The following is a 25,429-nucleotide window of genomic DNA, read 5'->3' as shown; positions in this document are numbered from 1 at the left end:
TTCAACGTATTTGACTGGAATCAGTTTTGATTTACAAGATATTAATTCCAGAAGCCAAGGAAATTATGTGTGTGTGTGCGTGTGTCAGCAAACCACTTTCATTCCATTTCATTCAAACATTCCATGAAATTAACATTTGAAAGCAAAGGGGATTCACGACACATGGCCTAGTAAAAGTATCGCTATTAGACATTTAGAAGGTGCTTATATGAGTAATAAAGTATGTACCTGTTGGTAAAGTGTTGTCCTAGTTTCTTTTCATCTAATTCTGAAAGCTAATTCTTAAGTCCAGTGAATTCTCTGTTTTTCGCGCACTAGATTGCCCCTTGCCACACCAATTTTCTTAATTGCACTAATGGCAACCTCTCAGGATTTGGTATCTAATCAAATTAACAGTTTGATGTCATTAGCAGTCTTTCACCAGTATAAAATACATTGATGGTTCATAAAAACATTGCTAAATATGTCTAACACTTTACCTAAAGGTGACAAGTATAATGACTTACTACTTGCTGTAGTGACTCGTGGTCTACAGTGAGAAATAGCTCAAGAGCACCCCACATCCCCATTGGAACTATGACTCCTGCTAAGATCTTGCTGGGCCATCCTTCCAAATCTCCAACAGAATGTAAAGAAGCCTTGGTTTTCCAGAGGCTTGCTAAGCTGTTATTTCAAAGTGAATCAGAAGGACAGATGGGTGACTAGGCAGGGAGAGGAGAGGGATGGAAGAAGGCTGGAAAGGAAGAGAGACACCTCACCCTGTAGGACTTCAGGGATGACCAGGCTCTGCAGTATAGTGAGAGAGAGGCAGTTACTGTACATTTCATTAGCCCACCCCCAGCCCAAGCACTCACCAGCTGCACAGGCCGACACCAGGACATACACACATGAACGTGCGTGCAAACCTCTCCACTGACCTTGGGAGAGATACTCAGCCTATCTCACACACACTCATCTGAGCTCATTGTGTGACGCAGTGTCTGCAGCCTGCCACTGTAAACACACACAGACAGACCCAACATTTAATCTGTATTCTAATGGCTGACTACACACGGACTAGCCAACTTGAATGCTAGATTAGAATAGTAATGATTATGAGAATTAATGAGCAGTCATAAAATCCCATTCTCCCTGATTAAGAAGCAGTGCTGCACTCTTGGCATTCTCTCAAACAGCTTCACCTGGAATGCCTTTTCCAGCAGTCTTGAAGGAGTTCACACATATGCTGAGCACTTGTTGGCTTCTTTTCCTTCACTCTGCGTTCCAACTCATTTTAAATCATAGTGATGGTTTTTGCGACTGCACTTGAAGAAACTTTAAAAGTTCTTGAAATTTTCCGAAATAACTGACCTTCATGTCTTAAAGTATTGATGGACTGTCTTTTCTCTTTGCTTATTTGAGCTGTTCTTACCATAATATGGACTTGGTCTTTTACCAAATAGGGCTATCTTCTGTATACCAACACAACTGATTGTCTCAAATGCATTAGAGGATACCCTAGGATAGGGGGCGCCACAGCGCATTTTGAAAAAAAATCGTTCCCATTTTCAACGGCCTACTAATCAAACTCAGAAGCTAGGGCATGCATATACTTATTATATATGGATAGAAAACACCCTAAAGTTTCTAAAACTGTTTGAATGGTATCTGTGAGTATAACAGAACTCAAATGGCAGTCAAAACCCCGAGACCGATTGAAACAGGAAGTGGAATTCTGAATTGTGGACTCGACTTCTCATCTTTCCTTATTAATCACACCGTTAACAATGGTTCAGTGAGCACTTCCTATTGCTTCCACTAGATGTCGCCAGTCTTTTCACAGTGGTTTGAGCCTTATACAGTCGAAACTCAGTGAATGACACGCATTGGAAATTGGTCACAGGGGATGGGCCATCACCATTATGACGCCGGCGGCCATGTCTACCCCCACCTTTGGAAACGGTTTTAAAGGCAATGAAATCATCCCCCTCGAATCTTATTGGCTCTCTTGGTGTTAAAGGCCCTGAAGATTAATGTTTTACAACGTTTGACATGTTTGAACGAACCTACAGGCGGGAGAATCTCATTTTATCCGGAACTTCAGCCCTGCGCTTGGAGAGAGCCATAGGACGCGCTACCAACAGCAGGCTAATGGAACGTGAAGTATGGACTTTTTGACCGAAAATACATCTGTTGTGGACCTTGGATGCTTTCTGATGAAGACAACTAAAGGTAGGCGATTATTGACAATATTATACAAGATGAGATGTGACATGCGATTGTTTCCAAGATGGCGCCGAGCTCTGTATATTAGCTCATTTTCTGAGTATCGCATCTCCTTTTATCGCAAAGTGTGATTACCCAGTAAAGTTAATTTAAAATCTGGTATGACAGGTGTTCTCAAGAGATATTCATCTATAAATGTTAGATTGACAATATAAATTTAAAAAATCGTTATCGGATAGTAATTTAGGGAAATGTAGCATTGTTTACCGGGACGCATTTGAGGGGAAATTATTTAGTCAACGTTACGCGCCGATGTAAAATGCTGTTTTTATATATAAATATGACCTTTATTGAACAAAAGAATGCATGCATTGTATAACATGATGTCCTAGGGGTGCCATCTGATGAAGTTTGTAAAAGGTTAGTGCTGCATTTAGCTGTTTTTTGATTATATGTGATGCAAGTGGTTGGTCGGAAAATGGCTATGAAGCTGCTTTTTACGATGGACTCATCTAACATAATCTAATGATTTGCTTTTCCTGTAAAACCTTTTTGAAATCGGACGACGTGGGTCGATTCAGGAGAGGTGTATCTATAAAAAAATATATATATATTATTATTTTTTTTATTTTAATTATGATTTTTTTTTAATGCTAATTGGCGATATGATTTTTCGCTGGATTTTGATCCCGCTGACGAGATGAGACGCTGAAGAGGTGAAGGAAAGAAATTCCACAAATTAACTTTTAGCAAGGCACACCTGTTAATTGAAATGCGTTCCAGGTGACTACCTCGTGAAGCTGGTTGAGAGAATGTGCAAAGCTGTCATCAAGGCAAAGGGTGGCTACTTTGAAGAATCTCAAATATAAAATATATTTTGATTTGTTTAACAATTTCTTTTGGTTACTACATGATTCGATATGTGTTATTTCATAGTTTTGATGTCTTCACTATTATTCTACAATGTAGAAAATTGTAAAAATAAAGAAAAACCCTTGAATGAGTAGGTGTGTCCAAACTTTTCACATGTACTGAATATATGTATGTTTTTTTACAAACATTTTCTCCTCTCCTTTGCTCCTGACTACATGTGTTGCTATATCAATCAATCAAATGTATTTATAAAGCCCTTCTTACATCAGCTGATGTCACAAAGTGCTGTACAGAAACCCAGCCTAAAACCCCAAACAAACTGCACCTATGTGTACAGAAATACACACAGGTGCATTCATTCTATAGAACAAGAAGGAATAGAATGGCCACCACCATTCAAGTCAATGATGGCATAATGGGTGGGCTGGCAGTCATTGCAAGTGTACACATAGGTGCAGTATATTTTATATTTTGACTTAGGAGCAAAGCAGAAAGCAAAAGTAGGAAGATTAGGCATGCCTACCCATCAATATGTTCTGTGATTTGTTGATTCAACTCAACAGACATATCAAAAAAGACATTCCATAATCCCAGTCAGTACTGGATAGAACTTCATGGCACCCTCCGCTTGTGTGGAAAACAACCAGTGTTTATCTAGGTTAACCCATTGTGTCACAGCAAAAACGTCACCTTTTTCAAACACAATTTTATTTTTGTCTGCTTGTTTTAGTCAATTACAAAACATTTAAGTAAGTACATGTCTAAACATTACTTTTCAACATTGCCTGCTACCGAGCGTTCTCACTACTTAGAAAAACAGAATATTTTAGGGCTTCCCTCATGCCCCTTTTCATGACGGTGCTAGCAGCTACTTGAGTGAGTGAGTGCTAGCTAGCTACCGACCAGAACATTAAGCTAGCCAAGACCAACAACACAAGCAACCGAACTATACAGCAGAGGTGTGGACTCGAGTCACATGACTTGGACTCGAGTCACAAATATGATGACTTGCAACTCGACTTTGACTTTAACACCAATGACTCGTGACTTGACTTGGACTTGAGCCTTATGACTCGACCTGACTTGATACCCTCCCCAAGCCCAAATATTAAAAATGATGCTATTAAAAAAAGTGTGCAGCGCATCAACTCTTCATTTAACAGATTACAGTTTGAATCGGACAACAGCCAATAAAATTGTGCCAGCTGAGAAAAAGTTGTGCGTGGCAGTGCAGAGGAACGTCGGCGGGTGAATTTAGATGGAGCCCTTGGAAAGATGATACCCCAAAATTGTATTTTCGGACATAAAGACGACACTGTATCAACAAAAAACAGATTGCAACTTGCAAAACATGTGGGAAGAAAATTACAGACGGAGTCGCAACAATTTCCAACTTTGTTCGACATTTGAAGCTGCACAAAGAACACAAAGAACGGTAAGTCGTGGCTAATATAGCCGACAGCTATATATTTTATTACTTTACTAGTGTATCATGTAGGCTAACGTAAAGTTAAATCAATGAGCCTCCACACAGTCAGTCAGTGCGAGAACGTGATCTTTGCACCCAAGATTGAGCTACAACTGGCTAGGCAGTTGATAGCCTAAATTCTGCCTGATGTTACTGCTGTTCCTAAAACCATTGACATACGTTAGCCTACTGTAACCACACACAGAGAGGGTGTGTGTGTTAAGGTTGGGCGATTGTGTACAAGCCTACATCGCCCGATTGCGCCTCATAGCCATCCTCGATAGTCAATCACTATTGGGGGGGGCTTTCTCATGGCTACTGTCAAGGCTGTGGGTAACTGGTGAAAGGAGTCAGGTGCAGGAGAGCTGAGATGTGTGGACAAGGTATTTAACACAAGATAACACCAGTATAAACACAATACTACGGTGCAGGAAAAATACTGGTACCACGAAATAAACGGGCGTATTAACAAAACCCGGCAACAAAATACCAGCCGTCAGTAACAGCCTGAACAATAGAACAAACATGGGGGAAACCAGAGGGTTAAATAATGAACATGTAATGGGGGAATTGAAACCAGATGTGTAGAAAACAAAGACAAAACAAATGGAAAATGAAAAGTGGATCGGCGATGGCTAGAAGGCCGGTGACGTCGACCGCCGAACGCCGCTCGAACAAGGAGAGGGACCGACTTCGGTGGAAGTCGTGACAGTACCCCCCCACTTGACGCGCAGCTCCAGCAGTGCGCTAACACCGGCCTCGGGGACGACCCGGAGGGCGAGGTGCAGGGCGATCCTGATGGAGACGATGGAACTCCCGCAGCATCGAAGGGTCCAATACGTCCTCCACCTGCACCCAGCATCTCTCCTCTGGACTGTACCCCTCCCATTCCACGAGGTACTGAAGGCCCCTCGCCCGACGCCTCGAGTCCAGTATGGATCGGACTGCATACACCGGGGCCCCCTCGATGTCCAGAGGGAGTGGAGGAACCTTCCGCACCTCAGACTCCTGGAGTGGACCAGCCACCACCGGCCTGAGGAGAGACACATGGAATGAGGAGTTAATATGGTAATCTGGGGGAAGCTGTAACCTGTAACAAACCTCGTTCACAGCTCCTATCCCAGCCTCGGATGCGTCCACCTCCACTATGAATGCCAAAGAGGGATCCGGATGAGCCAGCACAGGAGCCGAGGTAAACAGAGCCCTCAGCTGACCAAAAGCCCTGTCCGCTTCAGCCGACCACTGCAGTCGCACCGGTCCCCCTTTCAGCAGTGAGGTAATGGGAGCCGCTACCTTACCAAAGCCCCGGATAAACCTTCGGTAGTAGTTGGCAAACCCTAGAAACCACTGCCCTTCCTTTACCGTGGTGGGAGTCAGCCAATTACGCACGGCTGAAATGTGGTCAGTCTCCATCTCCACCCCTGAAGTGGAAATGCGGTACCCTAGGAAGGAGACGGACTGTTGGAAAAACAGACATTTCACAACCTTGACGTACAGGTCATGCTCCAACAGTCGACCAAGCACCCTGCGCTCCAGGGACACATGCTCGGCGCGTGTAGCGGAGTATATCAGAATGTTGTCGATATACACCACTACACCCTGCCCGTGCAGGTCCCGGAAAATCTCGTCTACAAAGGCCTGGAAGACTGATGGAGCATTCATCAACCCGTACAGCATGACGAGGTACTCATAGTTCCCTGAGGTGGTACTAAATGCCTCCCGGATAGGCACCAGGTTGTAAGCGCTCCTGAGATCCAACTTTGTGAAGAAGCGCGCCCCGTGCATTGACTCGATCGCACTGGCTATGAGAGGTAGTGGGTAACTGTACCTCATTGGTTGATGCCTCGATAGTCAATACACGGGCGCAGACCTCCATCCTTCTTCTTCACAAAAAAGAAACTCGAGGAGGCAGGTGAAGTGGAGGGCCGAATGTACCCCTGCCCCAGAGATTCGGAGACATATGTTTCCATAGCCGCCGTCCGTCTCCTCTTGCGACAGGGGATACACGTGACTCCTGGGAAGTGCTGCATCTACCAGGAGATTTATCGCACAATCCCCCCGTCGATGGGCTGGTAATTGAGCCGCCTTCTTTTTACAGAAGGCGAGAGCCAAATCGGCATATTCAGAGGGGATGCGCACGGTGGAGACCTGGTCTGGACTTTCCACCGTAGAAGCACCGACAGAAACCCCTAAACACCTCCCCGAGCACTTTCGTAACCACTCCGTGAGAGCCCTCTGTTGCCACGAAATAGTGGGGTCATGACAGGCCAACCAGGGTAGGCCCAGCACCACAAGAAATGCAGGAGAATCAATAAGGAAGAGACAGATTCTCTCCTTGTGACCCTCCTGCGTAAGCATGCCCAGTGGAGTGGTGGCCTCCCTAATTAGCCCTGACCCTAATGGTCGACTATCTAGGGTGTGCACAGGGAAGGGCATATCCACAGGAACAATGGGGATCCCTAAACTATGGGTAAATGATCTGTCAATAAAATTCCCAGCTGCGCCTGAATATACGAGCGCCTTATGCTGGGAATGTGGGGAAAACTCAGGAAAATTAATAAACAAAAACATGTGAGCAACAGGGGGCTCTGGGTGAGCCTGGTGCCGACTCACCTGGGGGTGACACGAGAGTGCCCTGCCTGCTGACTCGACTCCCAGAGGAACCTCCCCAGCACCGACCGGCAGTGTGCCCTCTGCGGCCACAGATGGTGCATGGAACGGCCCCTCCAATCGCCCTAAGTGCAGCACCTCCCAGCTCCATGGGCGTCGGAGCGGTGATGCTGGTGGAACGAACCGACAGACCCCGATCTGGACATCCGCGGGTAGCCAGCAGGTTATCCAGCCGGATGGACAGGACCACCAGCTGGTCGAATGTGAGAGTGGTGTCCCTGCAGGCCAACTCCTGACGGACATCCTCGCGCAGACTGCACCGGTAGTGATCGATCAGGGCCTTGTCGTTCCATCCCACACCGGTGGCCAGGGTCCGGAATTCCAGCGCGAACTCCTGTGCGCTCGTCGTCCCCTGCCTCAGGTTGACGAGACGGTCACCCGCCGCTCTACCCTCAGGCGGGTGTTCAAAGACTGCCCGGAAGCGGCGGGTGAAATCCTCGAAGTGGTCCAACACCGCTTCTTCTTCCCCCCATACGGCGTTGGCCCACTTCAGGGCTTTCCCTGAGAGGCAGGAGACAAGGGCGGCCACGCTCTCACGGCCCAAAGGAGCCGGGTGGACGGTTTCCAGGTAGAGCTCTAGCTGGAGCAAGAACCCCTGACAACCCGCCTTCGTTCCATCATACTCCCTCGGGAGGGTGAGCCGAATCCCACTGGGCCCGGGTGAAGGAGGGGTGAGTAATGGTGAGACTGGTGGAGCTGGTGGAGACGCAGGAGGAACTCCTCTTCTTTCCCAGCGCTCCATGCTTTGTAGAACGCGATCCATGGCGCTGCCAAGATGCTGTAGCATGGCAGCGTGCTGCTGGACTCGCTCCTCAACCCCTACTGCAGGGGCACCTGCTCCTGCTGACTCCATTCCGAGTGGGTTTGTGTTTCTGTCAAGGCTGTGGGTAACTGAGCTGAGATGCATGGACAAGGTATTTAATACAAGATAACACCAGTATAAATACAATACTACGGTGCGGGGAAAAATACCGGTACCACGAAATAAACGGGCGTATTAACAAAACCCGGCAACAAAATACCAGCCGTCAGTAACAGCCTGAACAATAGAACAAACACGCACACAAACACCAGAGGGTTAATTAATGAACATGTAATGGGGATTTGAAACCAGGTGTTTAGAAAACAAAGACAAAACAAATGGAAAATGAAAAGTGGATCGGCGATGGCTAGAAGGCCAGTGACGTCAACCGCCGAACGCCGCTCAAATAAGGAGAGGGACCGACTCAGCTACCCATGTATTTCCATGGAAATATAACGTTTATTTGTAAAGTAATAAATATATAGATATTTTTAAAAGCATTCATGATTTGGGTAAATGTAATATACTAACTATTACTCTTGTTTAAAATATGAAATGGTATTACATTTGGTGAAGAGCACATTATGATTTGTTTAGGACTTGAAACTCAAAGTTTAGGACTTGACTTGATACTTGACTTGGACTTGCCTGTCTTGACTTGGGACTTGACTTGGGATTTGAGTGCTAAGACTTGAGACTTACTTGTGACTTGTAAAACAATGACTTGGTCCCACCTCTGCTATACAGCTACAAGTAGTGAGTGGAGTTACAAACGGACTATACTAAACAACACATCAGATTTTCGGCACGTTTTGTTATTTCTGTGTAACAAAAAAGTGACGACGAAGTTGGCTCTTTTACACTGGGGGTCAATGGAAAATAATCATTGTTTTCCCCAATTTGTGGGCGTGGTCGAGGGGAATTCCTTGTTATTACATGAATATCGACTCAGAGTATTACATGAGCCACATCAGTTAACATAAATTGAATTAACATTCTACATTACCATGGAAATTATTTTATCACAATACCAGACAGCCATTGTGAGCATACCCATGAGTTTACCAGCCAGGGTTTGAAGTCCCAAGCCTGTTCTATTCATTCTATTTCTATTCATTCTATTTCGACGTGTGCTGCTGCATTGCGGGGGGGGAGGGGCGTTGCCTAGGCAACCACCGACTTGTTTGCTAGTTTCTTGTTTCAGCAAGGAGGAGCAAAGGTTAATCACATTAAGAGTCCATGTTACCACAGAAACTAACTCAACTGTATGAATGGCTGGCCGTCAGCTGCCAGCTGTTTGTAAAAAGATGTAATAATAATAACGGTTATGACGGTTATTTTATTTTCCATGATGGTCTACATCCATAACTGTTGGTTACACGATTATACGGTAATTGTGCCAGCCCCAGTTGCATGCCTTTAAAATAAAGGTCTAATGCCAACATTTATATATTTTTCAAGCCAATTGCATAATACAGTATACCAGCTATCATTACATAACACCGTGTTGTAGGAAAATGGAAAATAGATGGAATATAACACCCAGACACACCAAGAGATTGTGGCAGAAAAATACTTCAGTTTACCTCAACATACTAAGAATAAGATACTTTCTTGAGGGATTGTTCAGGGTCTTCATCTTTATATTATTTTTTCTCACACAATGCCTTGGCCCTTTCCCACTGATCGTGGCTACAGCAAAGGGTCACTCTCACATCCATCCATTTCATGCTCTGAGAGAGTCAGCATGACCTACAGCCAGACTCTGACAACACAACCTTTGATCCCAGCGGAGATGTGGACGGGAGTTGTTGCTGCTTGCTTGTTATTCCTGTTCAGTTCTCCTGAGATGTCTCTTAGCTGATCTGGGATCTGTTTGTGTTGTCAGAGTCTGGCTGCAGGTCATGCCCACTCGCTCAGAGCAGGAAATGGATGGATGTGAGTGTGACCCTTTGCTGTAGGCACGACCAGTGGGAAAGGGGCAAGGCATTGTGCGAGTTTGCGTAACGGCAGACTGGGCTCACACAGCTGACTGACTCATGGATGTTTGTAAACGGCTAAGTCTGTGGAAGGGCACTCTGAGACACTACTCCCTCTGTTACTGACGATCACACCAGGGAGAGCAGTAGTCAATATTTATATCTCTATTCGATTTTCCTCTGTTTTTTAAATATTTGTTTTGTATACATACATGTTATAACTGTGTTTAGTATGCTTAATGAGATATGACCAGGGCATAATTGAACCAAATATCTAACCAAATTTGTCTATTCTCTTCTTTTCAAGAGCCGTCCAAAATGTCAGCCAGGACCAAACCAGTCAAGGTGCTAATTGTTTTGACTGAGACAATTCCGAGTGAATGTAGCTCCTGCTGTGTGCCCTCCAGGACTAGGAGTATAGGTACTCCATGGTCCAGAAGATGAGAGGGAAAATAATATGGGAGGGGCTGTGTCCTGCTTAAAATGGCCACCTGAGTCTTTAAGAGCAGGGGTGTTACATTCCCTGGGACTGATGCTGAGATCTAGAGAAAATGGATCATGTAATCATAGTCGCCGACCGCCAAGGCAGAACAGGAAGGTAAAGGGTTAAATTCAGAGTATTGAGTAGGTAGGGCTAGGCAGTGTTTGCTGGGGTCAAGGTTGAGGATTCTTCCGGAGTGGAAGACATAATACACAACCATTACATAACCAATACACATCAATGACACAACAAACAGCCAGCCAGCCTCTCAATGAGACTAATTGTTCCTGTGTGGATAAAAGGCTTACAAACCCTGTGCTAAGCATACTCATACTTAATGATAATGTTTGATATCAAAGCATATTGAAGTGGAAAGGATAATGGTCTCTGATATCCTGTTGGGTTTGTTACGTTGTGTTGGTTATCTGTATGAAGAGCGTGTTGCGTGACTCCTGCTGGAGCCTAGCATTGTGGTATGGGTTGATGCTAATTCTAGCCTAGTATTGTGGTATGGGTTGATGTTAATGCAAATGTTGATGCTAAAGCTAGGCTGCTAAAGCGACAGCTGTTCATTATGCTGTGATCTTACAACACTGCCTCCCTGTGAGGTGAATGGTTGAGGAACATCTGCATATGTCTCAGCCGTTCCAATTCTCTCTGCTGTACTCTGGAAGACAAAGTCAGCATCAGGTGAAAGTGACGTGTCCACCTAATTTGAACATATGAGACGTGATGTTTAACATATCTATAAGATGTCAAATGAATTTAGTATTTACAGTGACACATGTCTCAGGCTGAGGACAGCTATGGCTGATTCACCTACAGTTGAAAGAGCTCTGGCTCTAACCCATCCCAGAGCTTACACTGGTCTGGTCAGAGCCACAGACCGACACAAACACTGAGATACTGTGCATACTGTATTACTCTATTCCACTATTTATGTTTAGTAGCATATGCCAGACTGACCAAATCAAATGACATTTTATTGGTCACATACACATATTTAGCAGATGTTATTGCGGGTGTAGTGAAATGCTTGTGTTCCCAGCTCCAACAGTGCAGTAATATCTAACAATTCACAACAATACACACACATCTCAAAGTAAAAGAATGGAATTAAGAAATATATAAATATTAGGACGAGAAATGTCGTAGTGGCATTGAATAGACTACAGTATATACAGTGCATTCGGAAAGTATTCAGACCCCTTGACTTTTCCACATTTTGTTGCGTTACAGCCTTATTCTAAATGCTGTGGGGATGTTTTTCCGCGGCAGGGACTGGGATACTAGTCAGGATCGAGGGAAAGACAAACGGAGCAAAGTACAGAGAGTTCCTTGATGAAAATCTGCTCCAGAACGCTCAGGACCCCAGACTGGGGCTAAGGTTCACCTTCCAACAGGACAACGACACTAAGCACACAGCCAAGACAATACAGGAGTGGCGTCGGGACAAGTCTCTGAATGTCCTTGAGTGGCCCAGCCAGAGCCAGGCCTTGAACCCGATCGAACATCTCTGGAGAGAACTGAAAACAGCTTTGCAGCGACTCTCCCTATCCAACCTGACAGAGCTTGAGAGGATCTGCAGAGAAAAATGGGAGAAACTCCCAAATTACAGGTTTGCCAAGATTGTATCGTCATACCCAAAAAGACTCGAGGCTGCCAAAGGTGCTTCGCAAAGTACTGAGTAAAGGGTCTGAATACACATGTAAATGTTATATTTCAGTTTTTTTTGTTTTTACTACATTTGCAAAGATTTCAAAAAAACTGTTTTTGCTATGTCATTATGGGGTATTGTGTGTAGATTGATGAGGGGGGAAAAACAATTTAATAAATTTTAGAATAAGGCTATAATGTAAAAAAATTGGGGAAAAGTCAAGGGGTCTGAATACTTTCCGAATGCACTGTATGTATGAAATGAGTAAAACAGTATGCAAACATTATTAAAGTGACCAGTGATTCCATGTCTATGTAGATAGGACAGCAGCCTCTAAGGTGCAGGGTTGAGTAACCGGGTGGTAGCCGGCTAGTGACAGTGACTAAGTTCAGGGCAGGGTACTGGGTGGAGGCCGGCTAGTGATGGCTATTTAACAGTTTAATTGCCTTGATATAGAAGCTGTTTTTCAGTCTCTCGGTCCCACCTTGATGTACCTGTACTGACCTCGCCTTCTGGGTGATAGCGGGGTGAACAGGCCGTGGCTCGGGTGGTTGATGTCCTTGATGATCTTTTTGGCTTTCTTGTGACATCGGGTGCTGTAGGTGTTCTGCAGGGCAGGCAGTGTACCCCCGGCGATGCGTTTGGCAGACCGCACCACCCTCTGGAGAGCCCTGCGGTTGAGGGCGGTGCAGTTACTGTACCACGTGGTGATACAGCCCAACAGGATGCTCTCAATGGTGCATCTGCAAACATTTGTGAGGGTCTTAGGGGCCAAGCCGAATTTCTTCTGCCTCCTGAGGTTGAAGAGGCGCTGTTGTGCTTTCTTCACCACACTGTCTGTGTGAGTGGACCATTTCAGATTGTCAGGGATTTGTACCCAGAGGAACTTGAATCTTTTCACGTTCTCCACTGTGGTCCCGTCGATGTGAATGGGGGCGTGCTCCCTCTGCAGTTTCCTGTAGTCCACGATCAGCTCCTTTGTTTTGTTGACGTTGAGGGAGAGGTTATTTTCCTGGCACCACTCTGCCAGGACCCTCACCTCCTCCCTGTAGGCTGTCTCGTCATTGTTGATAATCAGGCCTACTACTGTTGTGTTGTCTGCAAACTTGATGATTTAGTTGGAGGCGTGCGTGGCCACGCATTCAGGGTGAACAGGGAGTACAGGAAGGGGCTGAGCATGCACCCTTGTGGGGCCCCTGTGTTGAGGATCAGCATAGTGGAGGTGTTGTTTCCTACCTTCACCACCTAGGGGCGGCCCGTCAGGAAGTTCAGGCCCAGTTGCACAGGGCGGGGTTCAGACCCAGGGACCAGAGCTTAATGATGAACTTGGAGGGTACTATGGTGTTGAAGGCGGAGCTGTAGTCAATGAACAGCATACTGTACATAGGTATTCCTCTTGTCCAGATGGGATAGGGCAGTGTGCTGTGCGATGGTGATTGCATCGTCTGTGGATCTATTGGGGCGGAAAGCAAATCTCAGTGGGTCTTGGGTATCAGGTAAGGTAGAGGTGATATGATCCTTAACTAGCCTCTCAAAGCACTTTGTGACGACAGAAGTGAGTGCCACAGAGAGATAGTCATTTAGTTCAGTAACCTTTGCTTTCTTGGGTACAGCAACAATGGTGGACATCTTGAAGCAGACTGGGATAGACTGGGATAGGGAGAGATTGAAAATGTCCGTAAACACTCCAAAATGTCCGTAAACACTCCAGCCAGCTGGTCTGCGCATGCTCTGAGGACACAGCTAGGGATGCAGTCTGGGCCGGCAGCCTTGCGAGGGTTAACACGCTTAAATGTCTTACTTACATTGGCCACGGAGAACGATAGCCCACAGTCCTTGGAGACTCCTGTCTGTGACTGTGTGAGGCTGTTAGCCTCTCTACTCTGCTGGTTGACACAGCTGTGCCACTGTGTTTGTTAAACTAAATTGACTGTCCAGTGAAAATCTCACTTTTAGAAGTGAATATTCTGTTAACTCATACGTCATACCCAATAAAATTTGTTGACTCATCCTATACTAGTATTTGTGGCCAAAGCATAAATTGGAGAAAAAACACATCAAAAACCCAACTTCAAACTTGTATCTCAAACAGACCGTTTAAAAAATTTGAAGGATGAGCCGGCCAATTAGCTGTTTACTCGCATGAATATTTTTAATGACTGCTGTACGCCCACACCATTCTGTTGTTGGGGTACGCCATCACCATTACAACACAGAAAACCTGCTTTTATCATACTGAATTAAAACATATTGTAATCAATTACACTGTACGTCATATTTCATAGAAATCTGGAAACACTGGACAGTTGCTTTAAGTTTCCTTCCCTCCTCTCAGACTGCCTGCTATGTGACTGTACTGTTATGCCACACAGGGGGGTCAAGGGAGAGCCAGAACAATCCCAGAACGGCATCCTGTCTGCTGAAATGGTTTCCTGTGGCATAGCCTAGAAAGAGCTGGAAATAGACAAGAGCTGAATAAGCGATTCACTCTCAGCTATTCCCCACAAAGACTACAAGTAAATGAGCACGTCTATTCCAAGATTGTCCTCTTTCCCTATGGAGGTCAGATAAGTATCCTCTTACTCAGATCACCTACATCATGGTCACATCAGGGCATCTATGTCTATAGTGCTGCTTTGCTGGACAGACCTAACCCCCTGGCTTTGAGTGGTCTGTGCTTTACGGGATAGTCCACCTAAATGGCACTGTACATAGACTGCTTACAGAGTAAGAAAACAAATGTCATTTTGTAATTTAACCATGAGGTTAATGTTGTCTACACAAATGACTATCGGCAGCATTTACCCAACAAATCCAATTCCTTCTTTGAAAGTTCCTGCAGTCTCCACACAGCCCATTCACACACACATCCTGTTTAATCTGTGATAATCCGTCTGTATCTCTGTGTACACCTAGATGTTGGGCACTGCTGATCCAAAGGGCTTAGCAGTTTAATACCGTTTTATATGGTGATACTGCAAAACATTAAAGAGAGTCATCCTAAATGGATTTATCCCAATACTGCAGCCAGATGGCCAACAACAGCGATCGGGCTAATAGTGGCATCGCCACACAAACATGGCCGCCTGCCTTAGCCTGATCCACAGACAACCTATGGGATTAGTCCATTCTTGCTGCAGCAGAGGAGAACTGGAGCCAATGGCAGTCAACCAAAAATAATTGATTTGTTGTTGTTTTTTTCCGTTCAGAGAATCAATTGCATCTGGCAAAAATGTGTCTTCTCTGCGTATTGGATAATACATTTGATTCTTTAGTTCTGTTATGGAAGCCAGTCTGGAATGTAACTGCATAAGAAGGCATCATCTGTGTTTCAAGATGCATTTGACTCATGTGTAGCAGCAGCCCTCCATTTTGCTAGCTACAGTGTAAGCACAGGAGCCTGCTGAGGGGCGGACGGCTCATAATAATGGCTGGAACGTAGCAAATTGAATGGCATCAAACATATGGAAATCATGTGTTTTTGATTTATTTTATACTATTCCACTGATTGCACTCCAGCCGTTACCACGAGCCAGTCCTCCCCAATTAAGGAGCCATATACTCTCTCCTTGCAATGATGTGAGTATTTGATAGTGGATGGCAATGCATACATGGGTACATATACACACACACACACATGCACACATAAACCATACACTTAATATAGAACTGAACCCTTGGCAGCATGCTGATGTTAATGTGGCGATTGAGCAAGTTGAGGTGGCTGCTTGATGTAACCCTAGATTGCAAGCTGATATGGTCAAAACATATTGATTCAAAATGGGGAGAGGTCTGTCCATGATAAAGTGCTGCTCTGCTTTCTTGACATCACAATCGACCAAACAAGTCCTACAGGCCCTAGTTTTATCATACCTGGACAACTGCCCAGTTATATGGTCAAGTGCTGCAAAGAGGGACATAGGCAATTTACAGTTGCCCTAGAACAGAGCAGCACGACTGGCCCTTAAATACACAGAGGGCTTATATCAACAACATGCATATCAATCTCTCTTGGTTGAAAGTAGAGGAAAGATTGACTGCATCCCTACTGGTCTTTGTGAGAGGTATTGGCACGTTAAATGTACTGAGTTGTCTGTTCAGTCGGTTAACACACAGCTCAGACACTCATACATACCCAGCAAGAGACGCCGCCAGAAGTCTCTTCACAGTTCCCATGTCCAGAACAGAGGTTAGGAAACGCACAGTACTAAATAGAGCCATGAATACATGGACCTCTCTTCCACATCGGGTATCTCAAGCTAGCAGTAACATCTGGTTTAAAAAACAGGTAAAACGACACCTCGCGGCACAACGCAGACTGAAGAGACACACACACACTATTCTTAGTAATGTAATGTAGTATTGTAATGTAAATGTGTATAAAGCCCAATGTTTTGTACGATGTCAAGTTTTATCTCTGTTTGGACCCCCAGGTAGAGTAGCTGCTGCCTTGGCAACAGCTAATGGGGATCCTAATAAAATACTAAATGTACCAAGAGGGGTTGGATGACTTTGCTTTGATGAACATGAATCCTTCCGATGGACTAGAATCACATATTCAGCACAACAGCAATTATACATGACAGCTATGAGGCAGGCTGTCAAGAGCAGAGCAATGCTGTCCAATAGAAGCATATTTTAGTGTTTGTGTGCTCTGTGGTTGATAGAAGCATATTTTTGGTGTCAGTGTGCTCTGTGGTTGATCTGGAAGTGAATACTTGTGTAGATCCTCCGTAGCGGAATAACTCTTCTTCAGCCTTGTTCCCAGAGGCATGATTATAAGTGTGAGAGAGTGCTCATTTGTGTCCTGTGCTCCACTGTCACTCATCACTATATGTAAACAGTCTGATTCCCGTCAATGAATCAGATCAGATAAAATGACTGTATATTATTAACCAGTACTGTACGCTGAAATCTTCATGTGAGGAGGTTTTGACATTGAAAAGAACTCAAAGAAAATCATATCAACTGACATTGGAAGGTTGCACACGGGGAAGAAGCATGTGAAGCAAAGAATGTTCTGACCTGTTCGTCTCCTCTCTTCTCTTTCACAGAGATTATGAATGATGTCATCAAGAAGGTGAAGAAGAAGGGAGAATGGAAGGTGAGAGGCCCATTAGTATTAATATTTGTCTTTGTTATACTGCAGTTTAACTGTTTTTTAAAATTCTGTTAATCAGGATTTTTCAAGCTTTGTTGACCGAAAACAGAGTTCATTCCCACGATGGAAAGATAAAAGTGAAATTGTTCAGTGAAACATGGACGCTCTGGTCTAATTGTGACCATTTCGTTGTGTATTCTCGTAAATATTACCTGGAGTTTTTATTTGGTGTCACCAGGTACCTAGAAAAATATTCACCCAGATAATACATTGAATGGCAAAATTATATTTCTGCCTTCCGGCTGTTGTTACATTGTATCGTTATTTGAGCAACACACATCACGAGCAAAGAGGATACATTGTAGGATTTCACCTCACCTGTGAGAGTGAAGAGGAAATTCAGCAACTTTTCGAGGAGATTGGAAGTTGATAAAATCCCTCTTTATTGTTAAAAGTAAAACCTACAGGTCCATATTTGAGAACATTGAGAAAAAGTTTAATTTAAACATTTTCTAGTCTCAAAATCCACACCAGACAATTAAAATTGTCAACGTAGTTGCACATGATAGACCGTTATGTTCGTTTTTCCCATCAGATAACCCAGCACACTCAGAGACCTTTGCTAACAAGACCAGCTGGACTCATTTTGCATCAGCCAATTCCAAATGTTGACGTAGTTAGTTAGTTAGTTATTGAACACTGTCATGAAAGTGTTCTTAAAACCTCTTACATCTAGACGTTCCGCTAGCGGAACACCGCTCCAATATCCAATGATAGGGCGTGGCGTGAAATACAAACTCCTCGAAAATCCGAAAACTTCAATTTTTCAAACATATTACTATTTTACACCATTTTAAAGACAATACTCTCCTTTATCTAACCACACTGTCCGATTTCAAAAAGACTTTACAACGAAAGCAAAACATTAGATTATGTCAGGAGAGTACCCAGCCAGAAATAATCAGACACCCATTTTTCAAGCTAGCATATAATGTCACAAAAACCAAAACCACAGCTAAATGCAGCACTAACCTTTGATGATCTTCATCAGATGACACTCCTAGGACATTATCTTATACAATACATGCATGTTTTGTTCAATCAAGTACATATTTATATCAAAAACCAGCTTTTTACATTAGCATGTGACGTTCAGAACTAGCATTCCCACCAAACACTTCCGGTGAATTTACTAAATTACTCACGATAAACGTTCACAAAAAACATAACAATTATTTTAAGAATTATAGATACCGAACTCCTTTATGCAATCGCGGTGTCCGATTGTAAAATAGCTTTTCGGTGAAAGCACATTTTGCAATATTCTGAGTAGATAGCCCGGCCATCACAGGCTAGCTATTTTGACACCCACCAAGTTTGGTACTCACCAAACTCAGATTTACTATAAGAAAAATTGGATTACCTTTGCTGTTCTTCGTCAGAATGCACTCCCAGGACTTCTACTTCAACAACAAATGTTGGTTTGGTTCCAAATAATCCATCGTTATATCCAAATAGCGGCGTTTTGTTCGTGCGTTCAAGACACTATCCAAAGGGTAACGAAGGGTAACGAAGGGTGACGCGCGGACGCGTATCGTGACAAAAAAATTCAAAATATTCCATTACCGTACTTCGAAGCATTTCAAACGCTGTTTAAAATCAATTTTTATGCGATTTTTCTCGTAAAATAGCGATAATATTCCGCCCGGGAGTCGTTGTTTTCGTTCAAAGACTGAAAATATAAAATGGCCTCTTCACGTGCATGCGCGCGCCCGTCTCATTGTTCTCAGATCGACCACTATCCAAATACGCTACTGTTTTTCAGCCAGAGACTGCAGAGTCATCATTCAACGTTCTGGCGCCTTCTGAGAGCCTATGGGAGCCTTAGAACGTGTCACGTTACAGCAGAGATCCTCTGTTTTGGATAGAGATGACAAAGAAGGCTAAGAAATGGTCAGACAGGGTACTTCCTGTACAGAATCTTCTCAGGTTTTGGCTTGCCATTTGAGTTCTGTTATACTCACAGACACCATTCAAACAGTTTTAGAAACTTTGGAGTGTTTTCTATCCAAAGCTACTAATTATATGCATATTCTAGTTTCTGGGCAGGAGTAATAACCAGATTAAATCGGGTACGTTTTTTATCCGGTCGTGAAAATACTGCCCCCTATCCATAACAAGTTAACAGGCATAAAAACAGCATGAATAGGCCACAGTGTAGCAAACCTGGCTCATGGTCATTTTCACAGTTTGTGCCTACTTCGAATCCCAGGTGAGATATATATTTTTCCTTTGAAGTGTAGAATTACATTTATTGTGATTAGTGTGTTGCGAAGGGTAGTGCACCAAGATTACAAGTATGTCACCCACCGCCTGGATTTGTTCCTATGTAGCAAAATTTGAAATTGTGTTTTTTACATTGGATAAAAGTAGAGAGCTAGGAAATGGTATATAATACACTGCCGTTGAGGAGCAATGGGAAAGTAATTCTGCTTTGAAGTTGATAAACTCGTAACTCCACTTTTGAGAAAATGGCCCGTGAATGTTTTGGTACACCTACTGGAGAGCTCTTCCTTGTCTAAACAATTCAGTATTGTTCACATCCTCTTAAGCCATAGCCCCACCGGCCATGTGCTAAACAGAGTGAATAAGGTAGTGTAGTAAACAACCAAAGCTTTCAAGACTAAAAGTGGTGAAAGTAGTAGCAAAAAGTAGTCGTAAAAATACACTTTATCTAGTCCTTGGCCTATATCCTAATCTGATTTTGTTGCTGGTCATGTTGTTCTTCACAGTACTGTCTCTGGTAAACACATACTATAAGTTTATTTGTCACGTGCACAGGATACAGGATGTGTAAACGGTACAGTGAAATGGTTACTTGCATAATGGAGTCTTTTGTTTAGACATGTAGCTAGCTAGCTAAACAGTTAACCATAATCCCAACTCATGATACTATGCATGCACCATGCATGAATCTGCAGGAAGTTAAAGCTAATCTACTAGGTTCAATGTTAGCTAGCTAGCTAACATTAGGCTATAACTAGCAATGCAAATGGCTTTCTGAGATATTATAAATGTATATTACTACACAGATCATTCACATAACGTTAGCTAGCGAGCCAGCTAGCTAACGTTAGCTAGCTAACAGTACGCTTTAACTTGCAATGAAAACGACTTTCTGACTAAATTAGAAATGTATAATATCTAAAAATGTAGGCTAGACGCTTAACCGCATACATGGATGAACGCTTCTCCCTCTGTCACAGATGCCATGGTTGCCCTTAGTTTGAAGATGTAATCCGGAGACAGGTGTTTTATACAACAGCCTCCTGTTTTCTCTTTTCAACTCCCTCCGTATTTGGTGTTCCAGGGATTTCAAAACTCAGTCAACTTCTTTTGTGACAACAACACTTTTGATCACCATTTTTTTCTGAGGACAGTGATGGGGAAGACTCTACAATGTCTGGTTCAATTAAAATGTTTTTACCTAAATCAGGGATTTCCTCATCGTCTGATTCATTTTCAGGGTCCGAGAGAGTCAACATGGCACGATCATCCTCCAGAAAGTAGTCCATCACAACTTTTTCCCACTGACCTTTGTCAATAGCACCTGATAACTTCAGTGCAGCACTGCAACACTTTTTCAGTTCTTCATGATATCTTTCAAAAAAAGCTGCGGTAGAAAGGATTATCCACACGTTCTGACCAGCTCATGTTATAGACAGAAACATGCTACATGGCAGACCAAACCTGAACTCATCTCTCGGCATGTCCAGCCCATCCATTATCTCAGCCAATCATGGCTAGCGGGAAGGTTCCTGTATTCCTGTAGGCTCCTAATTTAACAATTTTATTTGTATTTAAAGATGGCATACAAGTTTGTTATTAAGGCACATGAAAGTTCACATGTTCCAGAAGTCATTTCTGTCAAAACGTATTTTGATTAAAAAAAATATATATATAACAAAAAAAACGTTCACATGCCTCTCCTATGAAGTAGTGACATGCGACATACGCCTAGCTTCTTGAAACGGGATACATATATTTAATGAGGAGCTTCTTGGAGTCCCTTGGGTAGCGTAGTGCTGCCGGAGTGCACCAGAGCGACACTCCACCACTTTTCAGAATGGTGGTCGTTTAATAAAGTTCAGATAAAACTGAATCAACGTCTGCCAATATATTTGAATGATTCATTAGTATTCTACACAGGCCTAACATACCGAAAATAATAGCATACTAAAAGGTTGCTGTTAGACCAAAAACACCACTTAATTTCTTATTTAGGCGACACTCACATATACAACATTTGATATGCATTATTATAATCATCCACTTACGAATGCGGTATTTGAATTCAGCATAGGCGACCAGGAGTGAACAGGTATTTTTTTCCTTAATAAAAAAGCTTGATGCGAAGGCACCTTGAACCCACGATTACTGTACCCCGAACATTCACTGTCAACCACCATAGTGGTGGTATACACCACCTGGCAGCAATGGTAGTAGGGCTACATGACAGCTATTTGACAAGACCATAAGGCTCTTCGACTTACACTACCGTTCAAAGGTTTGGGGTCACTTAGAAATGTCCTTGTTTTTGAAAGAAAAGCAAGTTTTTTTGGTCCATTAAAATAACATCAAATTGATCAGAAATACAGTAGACATTGTTAATGTTGTATAATGACTAGAAAGGGGCTTCTGGATAGCTACATCAAAAGTAGTCATATAGGCTATCTAAATTCATTTCAATCCATCTCTTTTTCTGGTGTCCTCAATACTGTTTGATGCTCCTGACGTTTTTAAGTTGGGTGCACTGCACCAGTGCTACCAATGAAACATTTGAATATGATTAGAGAGTCCTAACCTTGTTTTCCAAAACCTCTGTCTTACTTCTTCCTCTGTCTCACTCTCTCTGGTTTCTCATTGTTTTCTCTTCCTGGTCTCAGGCGTTGATTGTGGACCAGCTGAGCATGAGGATGCTGTCCTCCTGCTGCAAGATGACAGACATCATGTCAGAGGGCATCACCAGTAAGCACTCTGCTCTGTTTAAATGTCATCAGCCTCTGTTGTTATACTGTACGTGTGACCGGGGTGTACATTGCCTCTGCGTTGTGTTTTGATTGGCTTACATACGACCAAAGGATCAGGGTTGGTGTAGGTCTTTTATTCACTCATAATGACAGGAAAAACGTTTAAAAACAAATGCTGTGCTGCCCTAATACGCCAAACTGCTCTCTTCCACATGGGTACAGTAAACAGGGCATATAACAATAAGCTCATGAATGACATAACAATGTAAAGACAAATGCAATTGACATTATGAAAGAGAAATGTACTGTATAACCTATAGGCCTAGACTAGCCAACTTTCTCAATGACAGACAGGCGTTACGTACAGTACAGTACATGACATGCACTTGCAAACTAACACTTACATATCGTCAACGTAACTTGACAAAGAAAAACACATGACATAACTGATAATGACAGGAAAAACCTCCATGAACAAATACTTAGCTGCCCTAATACACCAAACTCCTCTGCAAAGTACAAATTAACATGAATATCCCGATGAATGGTGGGAGACATTATAATGTAAGTAAACCATATCAACTCATTATAAGTGTTGTAACATATAGGATTGATTATGATTTCATGGGGAAATGTTTCAGTAACCTAAGGGGGGGGGCAGGGGATGTTTATGAGGGGGAATGCAGAAGGAAGTGTGCAACATAAAAAAGGAATGGGAACTATTCAGGTTTTGTGTAATTCTACAACACTTGTTACATATGCACTGTGCTACCATTTGGCTACCATGACTCAGCTAACATGATATAACCATCTCTCTCTCTCTCTCTCTCTCTCTCTCTCTCTCTCTCTCTCTTCTTTTCTCTCCCCCCCCAGTTGTGGAGGACATAAACAAGCGGCGAGAGCCTCTTCCCACCCTGGAGGCCATTTACCTAATTACCCCCACTGACAAGGTACACACACACACACCATCATCTCCCTCTCACAGTCTATATTTAGAACACTGTCTCTGGCAGCTTTCTGTTCTCACTGTACACAGAGACCATATGCCACCATTCTGTATAAGATGGTACCCAAACCCAGGGTTGTTGACTCAGCCTACGCAAACCACACAATACTCATGTGTGTCTGTGGACAGGATCTCTAGCTGACTGGACTCTACCTTCCTACCTTCCTTCTACCAGTTTTACTCTCCACCTCTCCCATCCTTATTCAAACACGTACAGTACATGCAGGCACACGCACGCTGACAGAAACACACACACACACGACAGACGTCTTACTCTCTCGTGTCCTTCTCTCTCCAGTCTGTGCAGACCCTAATCGGAGACTTCAAAGACCCCCATTCAGCCAAATACAAAGCAGCTCACGTCTTCTTCACTGACTGTGAGTAGATACCTGAGGAGCCTTTCCACTACACCTCAATCGCTCTGTGGATTCACTACACAGCTCAATGGACATGAGTGCAACCTCAGCCATTCATTCTTAGTGGAGAGGGCTGTGACGTTGGTAAAATGACTTGCAATGAAGGAAAACACTTTTTTTTCACGGTTCATTTTATTCCAAAACCAGAGTTGTTCTAGACACCTAAAATAGAGCTCATAATTTTCAGCCTCATCATCCTTTGAAACAAGGGTTCTTAATATACCAGCCCATGTTTCAATATGCTTTTATCCGAAGCGTCTTACAGTAGTGTGTGCATATATTTTCATACGTGTGGCCCCAGCAGGAATCAAACCCACAATCCTGATGTTGTAAGTGCCGTGCATGCTCTACCAACTGAGCCACGCAGAACCACCACTCACACTCACATCAACCTCTCCCTGTTTCAGCCTGCCCAGACCCACTTTTCAACGAGGTAGTGAAGAGCCGGGCCTCCAAATCCATCAAGACCCTGACAGAGATCAACATCGCCTTCCTGCCCTACGAATCGCAGGTACCAAACGGAGGGAGAGAAACAGAAGGAGAGAGGCAGGGAGATATAGAGATGGAGGGAGATTGAGCGATCCATGAAGAGCCAGAGGGAAAGATCCAGAGATAGAGGGATCCTAGAATAGCTAGAGAGTTATGTACATATCAGCCCTTGTGGGGCACCTGTGTTAGTGATGAAGGTGTCTGAGACCGAGGGATGACCTTGGGCAGATGGGGCCGCGAGGGAGAGTGGTTGTGTTCTATAGGAAGGGAGGGAAGGGTAGAGGAGAGGAGAGGAGAAGCCGGAGGGGTAGAGGAGAGGACAGAGAGAGGTGGAGTGGAGGAGTAGGCAAGAGAGGAATGGCAGAGGAGATAGTGTGAGAGAGAGAATGTGAAAAAGGCTGTGGGGAGCAGAGCACTACAGCAAAGACAAAGGCAGGAAGGAAAGGCCACGGTCACGTCACCGTCCCATCATACACATACAGGAAGGAAAGGCCACGGTCACATCACTGTCCCATCATACACATACAGGAAGGAAAGGCCACGGTCACATCACTGTCCCATCATACACATACAGGAAGGAAAGGCCACGGTCACGTCACCGTCCCATCATACACATACAGGAAGGAAAGGCCACGGTCACGTCACTGTCCCATCATACACATACAGGAAGGAAAGGCCACGGTCACATCACTGTCCCATCATACACATACAGGAAGGAAAGGCCACGGTCACGTCACCGTCCCATCATACACATACAGGAAGGAAAGGCCACGGTCACATCACTGTCCCATCATACACATACAGGAAGGAAAGGCCACGGTCACGTCACTGTCCCATCATACACATACAGGAAGGAAAGGCCACGGTCACGTCACTGTCCCATCATACACATACAGGAAGGAAAGGCCACGGTCACGTCACCGTCCCATCATACACATACAGGAAGGAAAGGCCACGGTCACGTCACTGTCCCATCATACACATACAGGAAGGAAAGGCCACGGTCACGTCACTGTCCCATCATACACATACAGGAAGGAAAGGCCACGGTCACGTCACTGTCCCATCATACACATACAGGAAGGAAAGGCCACGGTCACGTCACCGTCCCATCATACACATACAGGAAGGAAAGGCCACGGTCACGTCACTGTCCCATCATACACATACAGGAAGGAAAGGCCACGGTCACGTCACTGTCCCATCATACACATACAGGAAGGAAAGGCCACGGTCACGTCACCGTCCCATC

The 25,429-nt window shown here is 44.0% G+C and overlaps 1 protein-coding gene across 3 annotated transcripts in view; it reads left to right on the top strand.

Moving 5' to 3' along the window:
- stxbp1a (syntaxin binding protein 1a) overlaps positions 1-25,429 on the top strand; it is a 48,902-nt gene that overhangs the window by 3,921 nt on the left and 19,552 nt on the right. For 2 of the 3 annotated variants that reach the window (XM_014128368.2, XM_014128369.2), the window contains exons 2-6: positions 17,190-17,239; positions 22,183-22,264; positions 23,140-23,216; positions 23,571-23,649; positions 24,096-24,199. In XM_014128368.2, the coding sequence (XP_013983843.1) occupies positions 17,190-17,239; positions 22,183-22,264; positions 23,140-23,216; positions 23,571-23,649; positions 24,096-24,199 (392 nt within the window). Of the gene's footprint in view, positions 1-12,077; positions 12,097-17,189; positions 17,240-22,182; positions 22,265-23,139; positions 23,217-23,570; positions 23,650-24,095; positions 24,200-25,429 lie in introns of those variants that run through there. The other variant, XM_014128370.2, reaches the window with a different exon arrangement.

Source organism: Salmo salar, chromosome ssa11 (genome assembly GCF_905237065.1).
Source record: "Salmo salar chromosome ssa11, Ssal_v3.1, whole genome shotgun sequence".
Taxonomy (NCBI): Eukaryota; Metazoa; Chordata; class Actinopteri; order Salmoniformes; family Salmonidae; genus Salmo; species Salmo salar.
Note: the sequence above shows the minus strand (reverse complement) of the source record. Positions and strands in the feature narration are given on the sequence as shown.